General features: G+C 44.4%; 1 protein-coding gene across 1 annotated transcript in view; it reads left to right on the top strand.

Moving 5' to 3' along the window:
• LOC101400461 (phosphatidylcholine transfer protein) overlaps positions 1–17,828 on the top strand; it is a 32,413-nt gene extending 14,585 nt beyond the window's left edge. Inside the window, exons 2-6 of the mRNA XM_004434748.3 lie at positions 8,409–8,526; positions 11,231–11,310; positions 14,272–14,443; positions 15,367–15,434; positions 16,567–17,828. Of these exons, the coding sequence (XP_004434805.2) occupies positions 8,409–8,526; positions 11,231–11,310; positions 14,272–14,443; positions 15,367–15,434; positions 16,567–16,632 (504 nt within the window). The 3' untranslated portion in view covers positions 16,633–17,828. The remainder of the gene's footprint in view (positions 1–8,408; positions 8,527–11,230; positions 11,311–14,271; positions 14,444–15,366; positions 15,435–16,566) is intronic.
• The last annotated feature ends 1,190 nt before the right edge of the window (positions 17,829–19,018 follow it).

Here is a 19,018-nt window from a genome sequence, read left to right as displayed (position 1 = left end):
GGCAACTCCTGTTCTAAAGTATAGTTTTGATGTAAGCTTTGTCATTTTAGGATTTATGAGCATAAGACCCTAGCTGGGTCTCAGTTTTCTCATCTCTAAACTGGAGATAATTCCTTTTTTGCCAGATTCATACAGGGATCCAGTGAGAGGATACATTTTGAAGCCCCTAGTAAATGAAATCATGTTTGGCTGTGAGCTCTAGCTGGGTATAGTTGTCCCCGTATACCCACCACAGGCCTGGTTTACACCTGTTGTCCAGATGAAAATTTTTCTAACTCCTCTTTCACTCTCAAAAGTGTGCTGGTTGGAATGATAAATTATATGGTCACCCTAGTTAGAGCCACATGCACTCCAGACAGATTATTGCTCATCTAGCACTATGTTTGGGGAGGTGAGCAACAATTTGGAGGCAGTTCCATAGAACCTGAACTCTGGTGTCAGATCACTGGCTTCAAGTCCACGTTTTGCCATCATTAGTTGTGAGACTTAGGGTGAGTTTCAAAACCTCCTTTTTTATTTTAACAGCTTTATTGAGGTATCATTTATATGCCATAAAATTCACTCATTTTAAGTGTACAATTCAATGATTTTTAGTAAATTTATAGAGTTATGCAACCTTCACCACAATCTAATCTTAGAACATTTGTGTTACCCCCAAAAGACCCTCTGGCCCGTTTGCAGTCACTTCCCGTTCCCACTCCCAATCCCAGACAACCACCAATCTGTTTCCTGTCTCTGTAGATCTGCCTTTTCCACATATTTCTCAGCATTCCTTCAAACCTCAGTTTCCTTGTCTGAAAAATGGGTTTACTGATGGTCAATACCTCAATCTATCATTGTGTGGATTAGGTGGGATAACACATGTAAAGTATTAGCCTGGTATTCAATAAGCACTCAGTAAGTATTAGCTATCATTATTATTTTACCTAGTTGTCTGCAATCCTAAGGGATCAGACCTACCATGTTTTCTTAGAGAGATCTAAAACAGTAAATCAGATTTAGTCAACATCTCTTTTCACCATCTTGGTACACACTTCCCAGTGGTAGTGCAGCTTTGACTCCTGCGGTTAGAAGTGACAGTCTTTGGTGAAAAATGCTTGCTTTTCACACCATCTAAGTCTGTTACCTGCCAGAGAGGGGCTGGAGTTGGACAGCTTCCACAGTTGTAGATCAGAGAGGCTTCCTGTCCCCCTGAGGAATGGAAATGAACTCTTCAGTGAGAGGCAAAGACAATTCAACGCACATTCACAGGTGTATTTACAGGATTAGAGAAATGTGATTCATCAAGATTGTCTGGTTGGTGACGTAAATGCAGATAAACACCAGGTATGGAAGAGAATGAGTGATGCCTTCCTCCAGGTCAGGTGAGGCAGGTAGGAGGAGGAGGAGGGGTCCTACCAGGGATTACTCCTTTGTGGGAATTGCAAATGTGAAATGCAAACATTATGACATTTCTCCTACGTAAACATGTTAGCTCTTACAGAATTTATTCTGCTCAGGACAAAGAAGTGTACTGTTGGCATTAATGTTTCTCAAAATCTTTTAACCCTTTGAATGCAATTGCAAAGAAATAGCACGGATTTTTTATGCATTTGAATCCCCATTGCTACGAAATATAACAGCTTTATGTTTAGACAAGTTAGCCAGAATAACAGAACATCTCAAAAATTAATGATATCTATAGCAAATTACCAATCCACGCCTCCATCCCCACCTCCATTCCTTCATCTATAATGTGGAGATGATATGCTGACTTCACAGGATTGTTGTGGTTATTAATCACCAGGCTTAGAGCAGGTATTCCGTAGGTGTTGGTTTCCCTAAAAATGTGCATTATGTTACAGTTCTGAAAATTGAGTTCTTTGATCTGGAAAAAGGGGATCATCATACCTATCTTATTAATGAAAATGATATCTAATACTTACTAAGTACTTATGTACCGGGCACCAAGGTAAGAACTTTAGATGGATTATCTAATATAATCCTCATAAATATTCCCTTAGGGAGAAACTCTTATTAGACCCACTGTGCAGCTGAGGAAAGCAAGGCTAGTGGGTGGAAGAGCTTAGACCCTTCCTGGGCTGTGACTCCGAGTCCACGCTGTAGCCACCAGGCTGTGTTTTATGGCTACAAGGTCTTTGAGATGACTCTTTGGAATGACATATGGACAGACAGCATGGCACTGTCCATTGAAAGTGATAATATTCACCCTTTCTCCATTCCTGCCTTTCCCCTGGTCCTTGTCTGAACTGGCCAGAAGCAGCATCTAAAAAATACCTCTTCTGGCTACTTACAGGCCTGTTGGACAAACTCACCAGGCTTAGGGACTCGAGAGCATCTCAGTGGGAGGTCCATCCTGGGTGGTCCAGAGCAAGAGCACTGGCTTGAGGGTGAGAAGGAACAGGTTCCCATCTAGGCTTTGCCACCAACAGCATCATTGGCTGACTCTTGGCAAGTCACTGACATCTTTTACATAAAGGGTCTAAGGCTCCTTCCAGCTCTAAGATCCTGTGTGATGGGTCTTCTTTACCTTAGTCATTAGCTTGTAGTTTGGAACAATGGTTTGGAGAAAACGTGCAGAGAGAGTAGAGCTAAATAGGAGACGCTGTGGAAAGTAGAAGGGTTCCCCTCTTTCCGGCTGTGCCGAGTGCTAGCTGTAGGACTCTGACAGGTAATTCAGCCTTTCTGAGCTTCATTTCCTCATATGAAGATGGAGATAACACCAACATCCCTATCTATATCACAGGGCTATGTTAAAGATTACATGAGATAATGAATAAAAAACTGGAAACTGGACTGTGCTTAGAGAAACAATTACCAATAGTAGTGAAAGAATTTACAGCAGGTCAAAGTCATTGGAAAACTTCAAATCAGAAGACATGGTGGTTGCAGTGACCAATGACTGGTCACCAAGGGGAAGCACATTCCAATCTGAAAAGCCAGTGTATGGCTGTGCCGGAGTTCTTCTCAGGGCCGAGGACATAGTGGGTCCCAGCAAGTTTATAATTCTTTTGTGAGTTACTTAGTGGAAGGACATGGCACTTTCTATAACAGAGTGTGTGGAGTCTTAGGTATCTCTTGTGCCAAATTAAATATACTTCTATTTAATGTCCATTAACAGTGTCCACTATCTCTTACTTCTCTTCCTTCACAGTGCATTTTAGCAATGCTTATGGGCTTCTGTACTGTCTTAATGAATTTACACATAATCATAGTTCCCTGTAAATGTTCCTAAGTATTATCAGCACTATTCTGTCAGTCTACTTTTCTTCTTTAAGGTCAAATGAAAAACAAATCTGGAGCTAGCCCTGATGGCCTAGTGGTTCAAGTTCAGCACGCTCCTCTTCGGCAGGCCGGGTTCGGTTCCCGGTGCAGAACCACACCAATTGTCTGTGAGTAGCCATGCTGTGGCAGTGGCTCAAATAGAAGAACTAGAAGGACTTACAACTAGAATATACAAATAGGTACTGGAGCTTTGGGGAGGAAAAAAAAAGAGAGAGAGGAATATTCTCAACAGATGTTAGCTCAAGGTGAATCTTCCCCAGGGTGGGAAAAAACAAATCTGGACTTAGTAAGGTGGGACTTCTATTCAAAAAGATTATTGCAAAGTCGGGGGAGGAATTATTATAGGAAGAACACTTTGACCATAAGATTTGTGAGTGTCTCAAGAATTAGGAAAAAAGAGTTTTTCTTTTACAGAGAGTAATAAACAAGGCTAGAAACCATGTGTGGGAGAGTGGGATGAAGGGGGCTTGACTGGAGAGTAGATCAGAGAATATTGTACCTGATGCCAATCTGTTGTCAGGAGGGGCTATGTGCTGGCTCAGGCTGAGGGTGGGCTACAGTTTAGGGGCCTAGAAAAAGGAGAGAAGTTTAAGCAGTTTGGTTAACAAACATATTGGTCTGACTGATCGGTGGGGATAAGCAGTTCAGCTAATCATTTATGATGCCACAAAAGGGAATTTAGGGTTTCTGTGTCTGGCCTTGTCATAGGTAAACAAGAGGGGCCTCTGTGAGTCTTATCTAAGTCATGTGGGGAATGGTGGTCTTGGCAATAAATTCTTTTCTGGAACACAAAGGGTAGGGGGATTTCTAAAGAACCTTCACTGTTTTCCTGGATCACAGGACTCAAGTAAAATTTATTGTCAGGAAGGATCAGTTGTATCAGTTAAGAGTGCTTTTAGCTGCAAGTAACAGAACACTGGACTAACAATGACTCAACCAAAAGAGGTTTATTTTTCTGACCTAAGAAGTAGTTCAGAGATCAACAGTTGCTGGTGTTGGTTTAGCTGATCGATGATGCCAATAAAACCCTTTGAGACTTTTTTCTCTGCCTTCCCATGTTTGTTACCTCTTCATCCCCAAATAGCTGCTGCAGCTCCAAACATCCATATTCAAAACTGGAAGGAGATGTCATATGGCTATCTCTGCCTGCATAGGAGACCAGGAAAGTTAGTAACTGTGCACATTGCCATAGAGGTTCTCTTAGCAAGAAAGAAGGGAGTATATGCTATACTAAATCTTCTATTTCTTCTGGTAATTGTATTCTACACAAGATATTGACTGATTCTCTGCCATCAAATAATTCTTTTACTCTCTGATGTGTAGGAAATGAAATGTCCTACAAATGGAGCATTAGAAAAGTATGCATTGGGGCCAACTCAGTGGCATAGTGGTTAAGTTCCCGCATTCTGCTTCGGTGGCCCTGGATTCACCAGTTCAGATCCTGGGCGCGGACCTACTCACAGCTCATTAAGCCATGCTGAGGCGGCATCCCATATAGAAGAGCTACAGCTGTGCAAATATGATACACAACTATGTACTGGGGCTTTGAGGAGAAAAAAGAAAAAGAGAAAGATTTGCAACAGATGTTAGCACAGAACCAGTCTTCCTCAAAAAAAAAAAAAACCACAAGGAAAGTATGCAGCATGTTTTACTCTACAAAAAGAAATGGGGCTATTCTTGGAAGTAGTTTTCTGGAGGAGCTTCAGGAAAAGCCAAGAACCTCTTGAGTAAATTTATTGGGAGTCATTTATGGAAATGTTAATAACCTTAGGAACATATCTGCAACAGATGTTGCAGAGAGTTAATATCTTTGATTTTAAAGAGATCGTACACATCAATAATAAAAACTTGGCCCAAATCAAGCTAAAATTTTTGATAGGAAAAATATCAAATTGTTTATACAAACATGGTGCCCAATCCTGATGAGATGTTCCTTCAGTACTGGCGAGAGTATAAATTGGTACAAACTTTCTTAAAGGTTTATCAAAAGTATAATGAACCTTAAAATGTTAATACCCTTTACTCTGAAATTTATCTCTAAGGAAGCTTTCCTAATGAAATAATTAGAATTATGGACCAAGTTGGTCCATATGAAATAGTAGATTATTCCAGCAATATTTATATGTGTAAAAATATTTGGAAACAGAAATAACTTATGAGAATCATTAAATTAGATGTGATCTCTCCATAGCCTCAGTATAATATCGTTAAAAATAAGAATATAAGCTGTTTATTCCATGTTATTCCCATTTTGTAACATATAAAAGTGTTTATTTACTTGAAAGAACTATGTCAAAGATTACCAATAGGTATTTGTGGATTATGAGGTTACATGCCATTGGTATTTTCTTTATTCTTTTTGGCATTTTTCCAATTTTGCTATAATGAATATGAATGATTTTTATAATTATAAAAAATTCACTTTATTTTTTAAAAGACAAAATAAAAATGTGATTATATTTGCTGAGATCCTTTTTTAAAAGAAATAATGGATGAAAAGGTGCTTTGATCCAAGAATTTGGGTGGGGCTGTTTAGCCCTTGAAAGGAACATTCTATTGAGAGACTAGGAAAGGTGTTACCGCGCATTTTGTTCCTCTGGAGTTCAGGCCTTTCTCAGTTCTGCCTCGAAGGGAGTATTGAAAGGAAGTTGTGACAATAGTTCATTCTTCTGTATTCACGTAAATCACATCGTTCTATTTTTCTCTTCCTAGCGGGCTTTCTGTTTTTCTTTTCTGTGATGTGTGTAGGACTGAGGTCACTAAGGGCTGTAACTACATTCAGGAGGGGAAGGGAACCAGTTTAAGCAAAGAGTTTGCCTTAATTTATCCAGATAACCGGAGCTAACTCATGTAAGGTTGGGGAGATAATTATCTAGACAAGTAATTATCTCTTTAACTCAGTATGTGTAGAAAATGGAGCCACAATATTCGTGAACAAAGAGCTAATTGTATCTCTTTCAAAGCTGATTAAAATGCTGATGTTTTGAAAGCTGTTGTTTGTCTGGAGGTCTGCACTTCCATTGGGGCATCCATGGCACAGCACTTAAGAAGTTTAGATCTACTAGTTTGTCATTTGATGGTTGGAAACCCTGCGAATAAAGTGGAATACTTTTACAGCTGGAAAATCCTTATGAATTCAATTTCAATTTTACCTTATTTCTTGCCAGGTACTTTCACATACATCTGAAATTCCTACCCTGGGCAGTATTATTAATCCCTGGGTTACGCCACCTGAGCCAGGAGACCCTTGAAGTCTCAGAATCTCTAGAAAGATTCACCATGTTTACTCCCTGACTTCACATAAGTCCCTGGCATGATGTGTAAGAAGGTGGCCCGATTCATGTCCAATTAGCCAGTAACTTACATTAGCGCATGGAAGTATGAGTCCATCTAAAAGCTTCATTTTTGTTTGTTTGTTTGTTTGCTTTTGCATTGAAATTGATCTAAGAGCCCCTGGTTTCATCCTAACAATAGAGCCTTTAGGCAAGGTGACATCAGGAATTGTTAGTTGCCCTTGACCAGAGTGAGATGTGTAGTGTGGCAGCTCCAGCCCAGAGCCCACACAGACCAGGATGAGGCTTAACGTGGAAACAAGGGGAATCTCTTGTTGTACTTGGGAATCTAGAAATGGTCTTTTTATGCATAAAAAGGACTAATATGATTTGAAGCTGGTGTTTGTTCCCCTTTTCATTCTTTTATACACAAGTCTGTTATATAAAAAAGAGGCAGCTATTGAAAAATTCCATCTTGGAATGGATACAACAATGTGTTGGGTTCCATTATGCCCTGGGGATAACCAGAATAGTTACCTGTCCCCTGACTGCCAGCTGCCTGTATGCCACCCCCACTTGGATGCGCAGTGAGCGTCTCAATCTCCACTTGCCCAGAGTAGAACTCCTGATTACCCTACACCCCACAAACCACCTCTCCCCAAGTTTTCTCTCTCTTAGAAAAGGGAGCTCCCATCTACAGCTTGTTCAAGCAAAGGTTCTAAGAGTCATCCTCATTTCTTTGCTTTCTCTTTCCCCACAGCCCATCTGTCAGTAATTCCTGTTGACATTTCTTCCAAAATATGTCCCTAAATCACTGACTTCTCTCTGTCACTATTGTCACCTCTGTGTTCAAATCACCATCATCTCTTATCTGGACTGGTCTTCTAAACCATCTCCTTGCTCCATTATGATCTATTTTCTACCAAGCAGCAAGAATCATCTTTTTCAAGTCATTCTCCTATTTAAAGTCATCCCGTTTAAAGTCTTTTATTAGTTTTCCATAGCAGATAGAAAAAAAAATTTACCCCTTCGCCTAGTTCCCAAAACCCTCTGGGGCCTGGCCTCCACTACCCTTCTGACCTTGGCTCCTACCACTCTCCCTCATCCAGTTCTCCAGACCCCTGACTTCCTATTCTTTGAGCATTCCAATCCATCATCCTGAGGGCCTCCCTCCTACCAGGAGTGTTCTTTACTCATCTTCCATGGCTGGCTCCTTCTAATATTTAGAACAAGATGGTCTGATGATTTTTTTTTTTTTTTTTTTGTGAGGAAGATCAGCCGTGTGCTAACATCTGCCAATCCTCCTCATTTTTTGCTGAGGAAGACTGGCCCTGGGCTAACATCCATGCCCATCTTCCTCCACTCTATATGGGACGCCACCACAGCATGGCTTGCCAAGCGGTGCATCAGTGCGCGCCCGGGATCCGAACCCGCGAAACCCGGGCCGCCACAGCGGAGCATGCGCACTGAACCGCTTGCGCCACCGGGCCGGCCCCTGGTCTGCTGAATGCTATCCCTCATACAGGCCTTTCCTGACCACCTGATTGTTTAGGACACCCCCCCCATCCCCCACCAAACCAGGCACCATTTATGACACAACCCTTCTTATAGCCTATTCAAATTACCTGGACAGTGTTTATAGCTATCACCACCCCCCAAAGCCTACAGCCAAATATAAGACCCATGAGAGCAGGGGCCCCATCTGTTTTCTCACCATTGCGTCACTGAGACCACAGAGGAGGCTCCCAATAAATGGTGTTGCATGAACAGCTGTTTTTCCTGTGCTGTGTCAGCCAGCTGTCTCTCAACTTGGGCATCACTAGGTTGTTTCTGCCTGTCCTGTTTTCACAGGAGACTGGACTTTATAAGTATAAAGGCTTTGGTGTTCTGAAGGACTGCCCGCCGGCGCTACTCGCAGATGTCTATATGGACCTAGACTACAGAAAAGAGTGGGACCAAAATGTTGAAGGTGAGTGACACCTACTTATTTTTTAAAAATGAATTAGAAAGTAGAATCTATTGTTACTTATTCTAGCCAGTAGAAAGCAACAGGTTTAATTTCTACTATATTATGTTTCATTTTTCATTTTGGCCTAAAAGTCTTAGGTGCTGGGCTGACATGTGCCTTTGCTATTCTAGGACTTGCTCTTTGCATGCTCTTAGATCCACTGTCCAGTTTGCTCTGAGGGCTACTTTGTTCTCTCTGTAAGTTAGTTGTCATTCCCTATACCTAGGTCATCATGGAAGGCTTCTCGCAGGAGGTGGTGTCCAAGCTATGTTTTATAAAAGCTTATAAAACATAATAGTTTAAACTACTAAAATATTTTAAAACATAAGAGTTTATAAGCAATGTTTATGAAATAAAGTTTTATAAACAACAACAATACATATATGTGGGGAGGTGAGAGGGTGAGGGGATGAGTGGTGTAAAGGCATTCGAGGCCCAGGAACAACATGAGTAAGGTGGGGAAGGCATGAAACAGCATGAGATGTGCAGACACTGAGAGCAGGTTGGTGGTGTTGGGTTGCTGGGGTGGCAGACTCTGAGCTAGGGTGGGAGGATCCCCAAGGGCCTGGCCTGGCCACCAGGCTACAGTTCTTAGATTTTACCCTCTAAGTGGTGGAGCATTATGAGAGGCATTAAGTAGGGAATCCCCGAGCCACTTAGAGCTGGGCGTGGCCTCTGCCATTTCAGTCATGGTGGAGGAGAACTACCGAGCCAGCCCAGGGGCACATTAACTCTGATAGACCCTTGCTGTAGTCAGGACTCTTGGTTGCAAGTAACAGAAAGCCAACAAATGGCAGTGTAAGAAAAGGAAAAAGAGTTTCTTGGTCCATGACTTTGAAAAGTCCATGGGTTTCTGGCCTCCAGAACAGCTGCATCTAATACTTAAATAATTTCTCCATCTCGACTCTTTTTCTCCTGTGATGACCTAATTCTCAGGCAGTTTCTCAGGTCATGGCAGAGATGGCCAGCAGAAGATCCAAGCTTATATTCTAACCATAGAAATAACCCCAGAGGAACAGGAATGAGAATTCCACTTTTGTATCACTGGCAGCCAGAGTCCAGGATTGGCTCTCAGCGCCTCAGCATGGATCACGTGCTTATTTCCTGTGGACGTTTGTCATGGTTCTGGGTGACTTAGTGTTTCAAATTCCCTTCCTATCTAGGGGGAATTGTGATACTTATCTATTCAAGGGCAAAGCCAGACATTCTCTGTCCCAGTCTCCCTAGCAGCCAGGGTTCAGTCTTGTGATATAGACATTGACAATAAGACGCATATGTGGCTTCAGTTTGGGAGAAAGCAACATGAGGAAGCGGGCAACATGCAAAAATCTATTTTCCGGTGACGGTCACGACTAGGGTATCTGACTTTGGGGGAAACAGCTGCAGAGCCTCTGACGTTTGATACTCAGCATCAGCACTTCATGCTATGGTGTCTGGTCCAGTAGCAGCAGCCATTTGGCTTCTCTGGAACAATCCAGAGGTTCTAAACCTAACTCTGGTCCTCCTAGATATTCTTTGAGCTACCTGAGAGCCTTTGCTAAGCCACTTTTTTGTCCTAAACTTTGTAGAGTGGCAAGCTAAGACCCTGGCCAGATGCACCATCCCTGAACTAGTCACCATGGTCATGACTTGCTCATTTTCCGAGCCCTGAAACTAAAGTTGAGTTAGTCCTGCTTAAACCACATAGTTGAGAAGGAGGGGCAGGTTGATGCCCTGAAGGATAAGTAAGATGCTGGCCCAAGAAGGGGAGAGTCAATACTGAGAATGCAAAAGCAACAGATGTCCACTCCTTTCCTTCCTTTCAAGGGCTGTCTCCAGCCTCTTGTGGCACCAATGGGCTGGCAAGCTCTTTCATCCATGGTCTGCTTCTAATGGATTTTCTTTCAAAAGCTGAATTAAGTCATACATTTCCCCATCAGCATCTCCTCAGGGGACTCTCTTGGTTACTTCAGCAGCCTTGGCTTGGCTCCATCTAGAATGCTTAGTTAGAAGCTTACTGCTCAACTTGGAGTCAGAGGGTGAGCATGTCACTGAATTCCTTTGCTGTCTCCCTCCAAGAGTTGGCTGCTATTTGCACACAATAGCATGATGGAATATTAAGGAAATTTGGTCACTGGAGCTGTGGTATAGTTAAAGAAACCTGGGAGGGAAGCAAGAATCTTAGGGTAAGCCACAGTTATGCCACTTTCTAGCTGTTTAGGAAGGACACTGCCCTCTGTGGGACCTTGATCTCAGCTGAACACACTTCTGGGTGACTCACATGCAGGCTAGCTGTAATATGTCAGGAAAAATGAAGGAAGAAATGGCTCAAAAGCAAAACTATTGGTGCTCTAGTGACATCTGGTGGTTACTCTGATTTAAAACCTGCAAATTTATTTTTGGATCCCTGATTTTGTTTCACTGCATTCTGTCTGAAATCTTGTTTGTGATATAGGATGGACAAATTTTGTTGGGTTCTTTTATTTTTACTGTATTTTTATATCTACTAGACTCTGCCTTTGGGCAACAAGCTTTCAGTGGTAATGAATTTGTCTGACTTTTTCTAGAATTTTGTGCCTCATGAGTTAGTGGTTTATCATACCCCATGAGGTCATCATCCCTAGGCTCCTTATTAATTGAAGCCAAAGAGGCTTCCAGATACATTAACTTCTTTTGTTCTCCTCAGAACTCTATGAAAGAGAACGCAATGGACAGACGGTGGTCTACTGGCAAGTGAGGTACCCTACTTTCATGTCCAACAGAGATGTATCCTTTCCCAAGTTCACCATTACTTGGCTTTCTAAGTGTTTCTGTGCCCTTGGCCCATTGCCCCATGGTGGCAGGTCCAGCAGGTGTGGACATTGTCTCTGATTCTTGCAGAAGCATGTTCTGGAGCTGTTGCTTCTTCTCTGGCTCTCAGAGACCTCAGAGTGTGATTTCTGGGGCTGACCACGTGGAGCGTCCTGTAACTGTGGTCACTGGGGGGCAGCTCATACTTTCCTGAGGAGTTTCCTAGGGCTTGAAACTGTAGGGCCACAGACTTGGGGACCTGGAGAGAATTCTTTATAAGGAATGTTTAATACACTCCTCAATCTACAGAGGAGGAAGTGGGGACCTGGAGAGGTGAAGTGACAGAGGCATACATATGGGTGGTTAGTGACCGAGTGGGGAACTCAGGCCCCCACATTCCCAGCTCTCCCGTCTCCTCTCCCGTTTCACTGACCCCACAGCGATCCCTCCTTGACTCTTGGCTCTGGACACTGGGTGTGTTTCTTCCCCTCAGTTTCCTCATTTATGAGATGAAGCAGTTGACTGGGATGTGGGGAGTTTTCGCTGGCACTCAAGGTTCTAGGAAGCCTGCTCAGGACTAGGCTGGGAGGGCGGGGTGGACATCTGCTGGGTGGGCAGGGTGGGGGAGGATGAGTGACAGGCAAGGTTTCCACTCCTCACTGTCCTCTTCCATCACAGCGGCTGAGTGTCTTACAGCCTGAATTTCCATGTAAGATCCTTTTAATAAAGGATCTTGTGGAGTAAAGAAAATGTTTGGAAACCCCTGAATTAGATGATTGCGGGGATCTTTCCTAGCTCTAACATTCTATAATTCTGTGTGTTCCTAAGTAATTCTTCTCTAGAAAGAGAGGGAACCTGTGGGTGTGTTTTGTGTATATGTTTTTTGTGTCTAAATATATGTGTCTACCCTGGCCCCAACTAGATTATAAACTCCATACTAGTTTATTTCTTGGCACAATTCCCACATACTACTAGTTAGTTGGTATACAAATGTTATATATTTCAAAAAATTGTGGATTACTGATCCCTTAGTTTTTATGTGGTTTTCTCTAATCCTGCCAACAACTTGCAAGGTAGGCATCATCATCCTCATATCACAGTTAAGGAAATTGAAGCAAGGAGACGTTCAGAACTTTGCTCAGGTTCACACAGAGGCAGGTTCAGGACCCAGGTCCATCTGTATCCAGAGATGGTGATCTTGACCAGGGCACGATCCCACCACTCTGACCTCACAGTGACATTGCTGGGTAGATATTCTCAAGAGTGGACCCTTGGGGCTCCTTGAAGTTCTATTTCATTGGCTTTCCTTTGCCACACAATTTCGTAATGAGTTTCTTAGTCTTTATGTATGCACATATGTCTATCCAATAAGGGTTGTTAAGTTTTTGAGAACAGAGAATAGCGCAGTGGAAAGAAACACTAGTTTTGGAATAAGAGATCCCAGGTTGAGTGTGAACTCCTTCCCTGGTTTGCTGTGTGACCTTGGAAAAGGCCCTTCACTTCTCGGCCTCAGTGAACTGGTGGTTCTCCAGTTATAGGCTTTATGGCACACTGGACCTTCCAACCCTTCAAAAAGACCTGTGCCAAATTTAACCAACATATCAAGTTAATTTGTCCTCAATGGAGAGTCGGGTGGTGTCTATCACGTGAGCTGAGCAATGTGTTGTGGGAGAGAGTGGGACAATATTTGCTGTGGGGAAAATGTAAGAGGCTTGGGAGAGAGGCTTATAGAGAGTGGAGCCAATAGCCCATCCTACAGGGAGCCTGAATGAGGGGTGGGACAACTGTGGGGGCTGTCGAGACTCTGAGTGGCATGGGGCTGTGGTTCTTGCTGTTATAGTGGGTGTAATTGTGTTATATTTAGAGTGATTTTTTTTTATTGATTTAGGCTAATTCCTCCTGGTGTGAAAGCTAAAATTCTATCACTCGAAAGTATGATGAACACATTAAAGAGTTAGCCCTGTCCAGCTATGAAAGTCTAGCTAGGTTTTGGAGCCAGATCTGGGTTCAGATTCAGGTTCCATCCCTTCAGCTGGGCTGTGGGATCTTTGACAAGTTTCTTAACCTCTCTGAGCCTCAATTTTGTCATCTGGAAGATGGAGACACTTATACCAAACTCACAGGGACTTTCTCAGGATCAAAATTGATGCTCTGTGTAAAGCACATGATGTTTATTACATGGTAAGGGCTCAGTAAGTGGCAACTCTTATTGTTTCTTCAGATTTAATTGTCTCCCCTAGAATAGGGCCATAGGTACAGTGGTGGTTCTGTGAGTGTTTATTGGGATGAAATGGCTTGGTTATTCTTGGTGAACCAGTGTTAACCCAGAGAGGACTTCTGCCTCTAAATATTCAGGTGCTTGTGTATCTTCCTGTGATCACCAGGTGTGGGTAATGTTGCTTGACCATCCTCTGTGCATAGAGGGCAGTAGTTAGAGTTTTGGGGGAGGGCAGGACAAGGAGACATGACCCTATTGTTTATCGACTGCCTATTCTGCTCCAGAGTTTCCCTATTGCCCTCACCAAGCCTGCCTGCTGGGCCGTGTTGCCCTGTTTTCCTGCGTAGGGAAACTGAGCCTCAGAAGAAAGGTGGAGTAACTAACCCAGGATCTCACAGCAGATAAGTGACCATCCTCTGATATCTCATAGTGCCTTCTTGGAGACACAAGGAGTGGTTTCCCTGCCTAATTAAAAGCTTCACAGCATCAAGGAATCATTCTCAGGTGGTGATGCGTGCTCTCAGATGAGAATGCCAGGTGGGAGGAGGCACAGTCTTGCAGTGCAGGTAGGGAGACGGGGCAGGTAAGTGAAGCAGCAATACAAGGAAGCAATCATGTGGGAGGAACAGAATCACCTCCCTTGTCTTCCAGCTTCTGGAGCTTTCCCTCTGCCGGTCTGAAATGCTGGCATTGGTGTTATGCCTTGACTGGCAGTGCAGTACGTCTACATTCGGGAGAGGCGAGAGCTGGACGTGGAAGGGCGGGACATCTACGTAGTCCTGGCTCAGAGCACCTCCCATCCAGAGTTTCCCGAGAGGTCCAGTGTGATTCGGGTGACGCAGTACACACAGAAACTGGTGCTCATGAGCGATGGCGGGAACGGGAGCAAAGGTAAAGATAGGGCCAGGTTCGGGCCCGGTCAGGGTAACGGGGGTGAGGGCCGTACTGATTGCGAGGCACGTAAAGTGTGTGAAGTTTGTTCTCTGAGGTCAGAGAATGGCATGGGTGCAAAACAGACAAGGGATCCACATCCACAGCTGGGGAGAGACTCAGGTCACCCCAGAGAGTGGGTGCAGTGGAAGGTGGCTGTCTAACTCTGACTCTGCATTCTTGGCTGACTCTTGCATTGTCCAGGTGAAATCAGAGCAGCCTAGTAAACCAGCAGGTTTAGGAATTCACAGCAGGCTGTCCTGTGGACACATCCGCCAGTCCTGGGGGTGGGCAAGACGGCTGGCGGGACTGTCTCTGAGGACGCAGCTCCCACTCAGCAGAAACCCAGACACTCAGGACCTGGCTGCCCTGAGCTCCAGCCACGGGGAGGAAAGCTGTGGGTGGAGAGTGCGGCCTGCAGCCACCTCCTCTGCTGGAACGAGTGTGGCCTTGCGTCTGAGGCAAAATCTGAACCGGAGTTCTGAGGCTTCTTAGATCTGTCATCTTGGACGTGTCACCAAACTTTTCTGAGCCTCCACTTTATCATTTATATACTGGAATTATAATTGGAATTTTACCAATTCCTTAGGATTGTTAGGATAGGTAATGAGAGAAATAATTAAATGAGAGACTAGCTCCACGTGTCTAGCACTTGCCAGATGTTTAATAAATAGCAAGTAGATGTGCCTGTGGGTGTGTTTTCAAAATGTTTATATATAAATATCTCATAAGTCAAGGCAGAGGAGGGAACATGCCTGAATCACGTGTTACCTCCCTCCTTACTTTCTGGGCATGAATATGAAGGTGGAAGGTTCTCTGGGTTTGTTGCTGTATCTTTCTCACCACTATACTCCTTCTGAATTGTCGTTTCTTCTCTTCTTTAGTTTTCATGTATTACTTCGATAACCCTGGTGGCCAAATTCCGACCCGGCTCATTAACTGGGCTGCCAAGGTGAGATCCCAGGAGGCAGGAGGGGGAAGCGTGTTTGACAAATGTTGACATAGCCCGTGGGGCTGTCTCAGGCCTAATGAGGCTCTTTTATGAAGCAGCTTGGTTGAGTGACTATGGGTAGGATGGGGGTTGTCAACTCCCAGGACGGAGGCTGGGACAAAAGACAAAGAGTCCTTAGCTGGAATGCCGGCCCCTCCCTGCTGGTGCCCCGAGACCCCGCCAGGATTGCTCTCTGGACTCCAGACAATAGCCTGCTCCTTGTAGGAACAGTGGTACCTTTGGATCCTGTATCGGCTTATGGAGGAGTAAGACAGGCCGATCTGGGTCGGGAGACAACGAGACGTGGCCAAGCCTGGGGGCGCCTCCAGTTTTGTTATTGTTGTTTTGTTTTTCTGGAAGGAGAGGGAACTGCAGGTGTTGCCCAGATCACTAGAGACCGCCTGGAGCCTGGCTTCATGGGGCCCATTCAGCCTGCTTTGTGTGCGTCCTACTTACTGGCTGGAGGACTCAACAGCTTCACTGGGGGAGAAAAATCACATAAGCTTTGAGTCAAACACATGTGATTTTGAATCCTGGACCTGCCACTGCCTGTCTCTGTAACCTAGGGACGCCATCCATCTTTTCCTTTTTAAAAATGGAGGTGGATGTTACCTACCCTGTGGAGTAGGAGTAATGAAGGTGGTGTTTGGGGGCAGTCTTGCACAGTGCTCAACACTAACTAAATAATAACATATCCCCTCTCATCCCCAAATCTTTACTGTTTCGAATCCTGTAAAGCAAGTCCTTTCTCTCATTTCTTTGGAAGACTCAAACAACCCATCCCAACCCCATCCCCTGTGTTTCAGTTGTTTTTTTCAAGAAATGATGTCTCAGAAATATTGTAACTTTTCACTAGCAAAAGCCAAAATATAAGGCAGCATCTTGTAACCGTGGCCCCTGTCGTGTAGTCTCCCCCACATCCTGGCTCTTACCTTTTGTCCATATCTGTGGCAACGTTCTGTTGGAATCTAGTCAGAGGCCCTGTTGTCTTTGTTATTCCCAAAGCCATCTCTATTTACGTTTTGCCACATCCCCAAGAACCAGGAGTGATTGCTGTGAGGACAGAGAAGTGACAGTCTCTTTTGCTTTGCAGAAAGGGGTTCCTGAATTCTTGAAAGAGCTGGTGAAAGCCTGTCAGAACTACCCCAGGAGAACCTAAGAAAGAGGATTGGGCACCTCGTGTCCAGGGAATGGTGTCTCCGGAAGCGCCACAGCCCGTGGATGCTCAGCCTTCTCTGCCCTTCCGCCTGTCCCTCCCCAGCACGGCGTCCCTGCGCGTGTCTGCCTGACGCCCGGCTCGCCCCGCTGCTTCCTATCCCCTCTCCCCACGCGGACCGCGGCCTTCTTCCACTGTGAATATGGGTCAGATCAGGGAAGCCTCTGCTTGTTATGTTTGCAAAGGGAAGTCCTCAACAGGGAACAGTTGTTCCATTGTGCCATGTTGGGGGGATAGGGGGGAGGAGGAACGACAACAGAAGGTGACAATGACCCAGCCCCGCAAGCTGCCTCCTCCCAGGCTGTGATTTCCTGCCCCCAGGAGGGGCTGCTGGACGCTGCCCTCCCCTCAGGGTTGCCTCTTAGCGCACTGACTGGAGGACACGAGCTGATGTCCATTTGCCTTGGGCGTTGGGGACTTGATGTGGCTGGGATTCTAGGTGATAATGCAGTTAGTCTCTCCCCATTCCTCCTCCTGGAGGCTCACTAGCTGTTTTGATATCAAACCATTTTGAAAAACATTGGGGGCCTGACAGAGCTCATAATGTGATCACCATTTTTCCTCATCATCCACTTCTGGGTTTTTCTTTTTCCCGTATGACACTGGGGAAAGGCTGTCCCTACACCACTAGCTCTGCATTTTCCTGGAAACTGAGGCATCCAGATGGTTCTGGCAGTTATCCAAAGTGAAATGCTTTGAGCACAGCATTGTGATAAAGTGTCTTTATATGCAAGAAGATGAATTTGCCTTCTAGAATGTGTGCAGATGTTGGAGGGACAATAGTTCCCAGCCAGGGAAATATTAATTAGTGGCCTGGTTGACTCTGCACCTTTTTCTCAGGAATTCTACCTAAGTCGTCTACCTCTTCCACCACCAAAAGACTTCTAGTTTCCTATGTTTTCTCCTGAATTTTGGCCATTCAAGATATTCTGTGGCCAAAGCCATAGCTTTGATGATCTCAGGGAAAAATTTTAATCACTGTGTGTGAAGGTATTGAACCTTGATTAATGGGCATAGAAATTCAGGATGTAAAGCTAGAAGCAGGGGATTTATGACAATGGGATTCCTCAGACCGTGTGTTTTCTCTCTGCGAGGCAAAGTGTGTTGAATGCCGCCGAATAAATACAGAGTGACTTATACTTGTCTTGTGTGCAGCTTCCTTCCTGCCTTGTTCCTTTTGTGAGAATGAATCAGTTAGGTCTCTTTGGTTTACAGGTCACAGCCAACCTAGCTCACAGACTTGAACATAAAAAAGAATTTGGGGGGGCCAGCCCGGTGGCGCAAGCGGTTAAGTGCGCGCGCTCCACTGCGGCGGCCCAGTGTTCGCCGGTTCAGACCCCGGGTGTGTTCCGACACACTGCTTGGCAAGCATGCTGTGGTGGCGTCCCATATAAAGTGGAAGAAGATGGACACGGATGTTAGCCCAGGGCCAATCTTCCTCAGCAAAAAAAGAGGAGGATTGGCAGATGTTAGCACATGGCTGATCTTCCTCACACACAAAAAGAATTTGGGGCTCACTTCCATACAAGGCCAGGTATAGAGTGGCCTCAGGTAGGGGTTGATACTGGTGCTTAAACTGACATTAGAATTCAGCTCTCTTTTCTTCAAGTTGTCTTTGATGTTGGACTGTGTTTGGTGGCAGGACTGCTGCTAACAGCAAAAGGTAGACCTGCATATTCCCAGGCTCACGCTGAGCAAAGAAAAAAAAAAAAAAAGGCATTTCTTTCCAGTGGATGCCGCACTATCCCATGATTCCCTCCACACCACGTGCCTATCCCTGCCCCAGGCATTGTGTCATATGGATGGAATCATGTAAATAAGCAACTATCTCATTAATTTATCATTAAAGTATCATTATGTAGCTGGAATTTAATTTTAGATAAACTAAATCTAAATGCCTCATGTTAAAGAGATCATGTTGAAATTTTATGTATAGAGTCATTGAACACAAGCACGAAGATTATAGTCTTTGAGCAGAGAATCAACATGAAATGGTGTCATGCCAACCATATCTTTAAACAGTGTTCGATAATTTGCTAAGAATTCAGAGTTCTAAGATTATTGAGTTTCTAGGTAAGGCAGTTAGAATTAAAAGTCACATACTTTGCTGTAATTAGTAGAGTTATTACCCTTTGGCTCCTTTGGAGAAGAAGACAGTCCTACACAGCATGGAAATAGGAGGCTATGTGGGAAACCGAGAACCCCTGAGCAGATAGTAGATGCCAGGGGTGTAAAAAAAAAAACTCGTGCTTTCTAGGCTGCACTGATTCTTCAGCGTGGGCCTGTCTGCAGGGGCCGGATGCATCATTTGGAATTTGAAAGTCATAGA

Source organism: Ceratotherium simum, chromosome 16 (assembly GCF_057802395.1).
Source record: "Ceratotherium simum simum isolate JZ-2026a chromosome 16, ASM5780239v1, whole genome shotgun sequence".
Lineage (NCBI taxonomy): Eukaryota > Metazoa > Chordata > Mammalia > Perissodactyla > Rhinocerotidae > Ceratotherium > Ceratotherium simum.
This window is presented reverse-complemented; position numbering and strand designations above follow the sequence as displayed.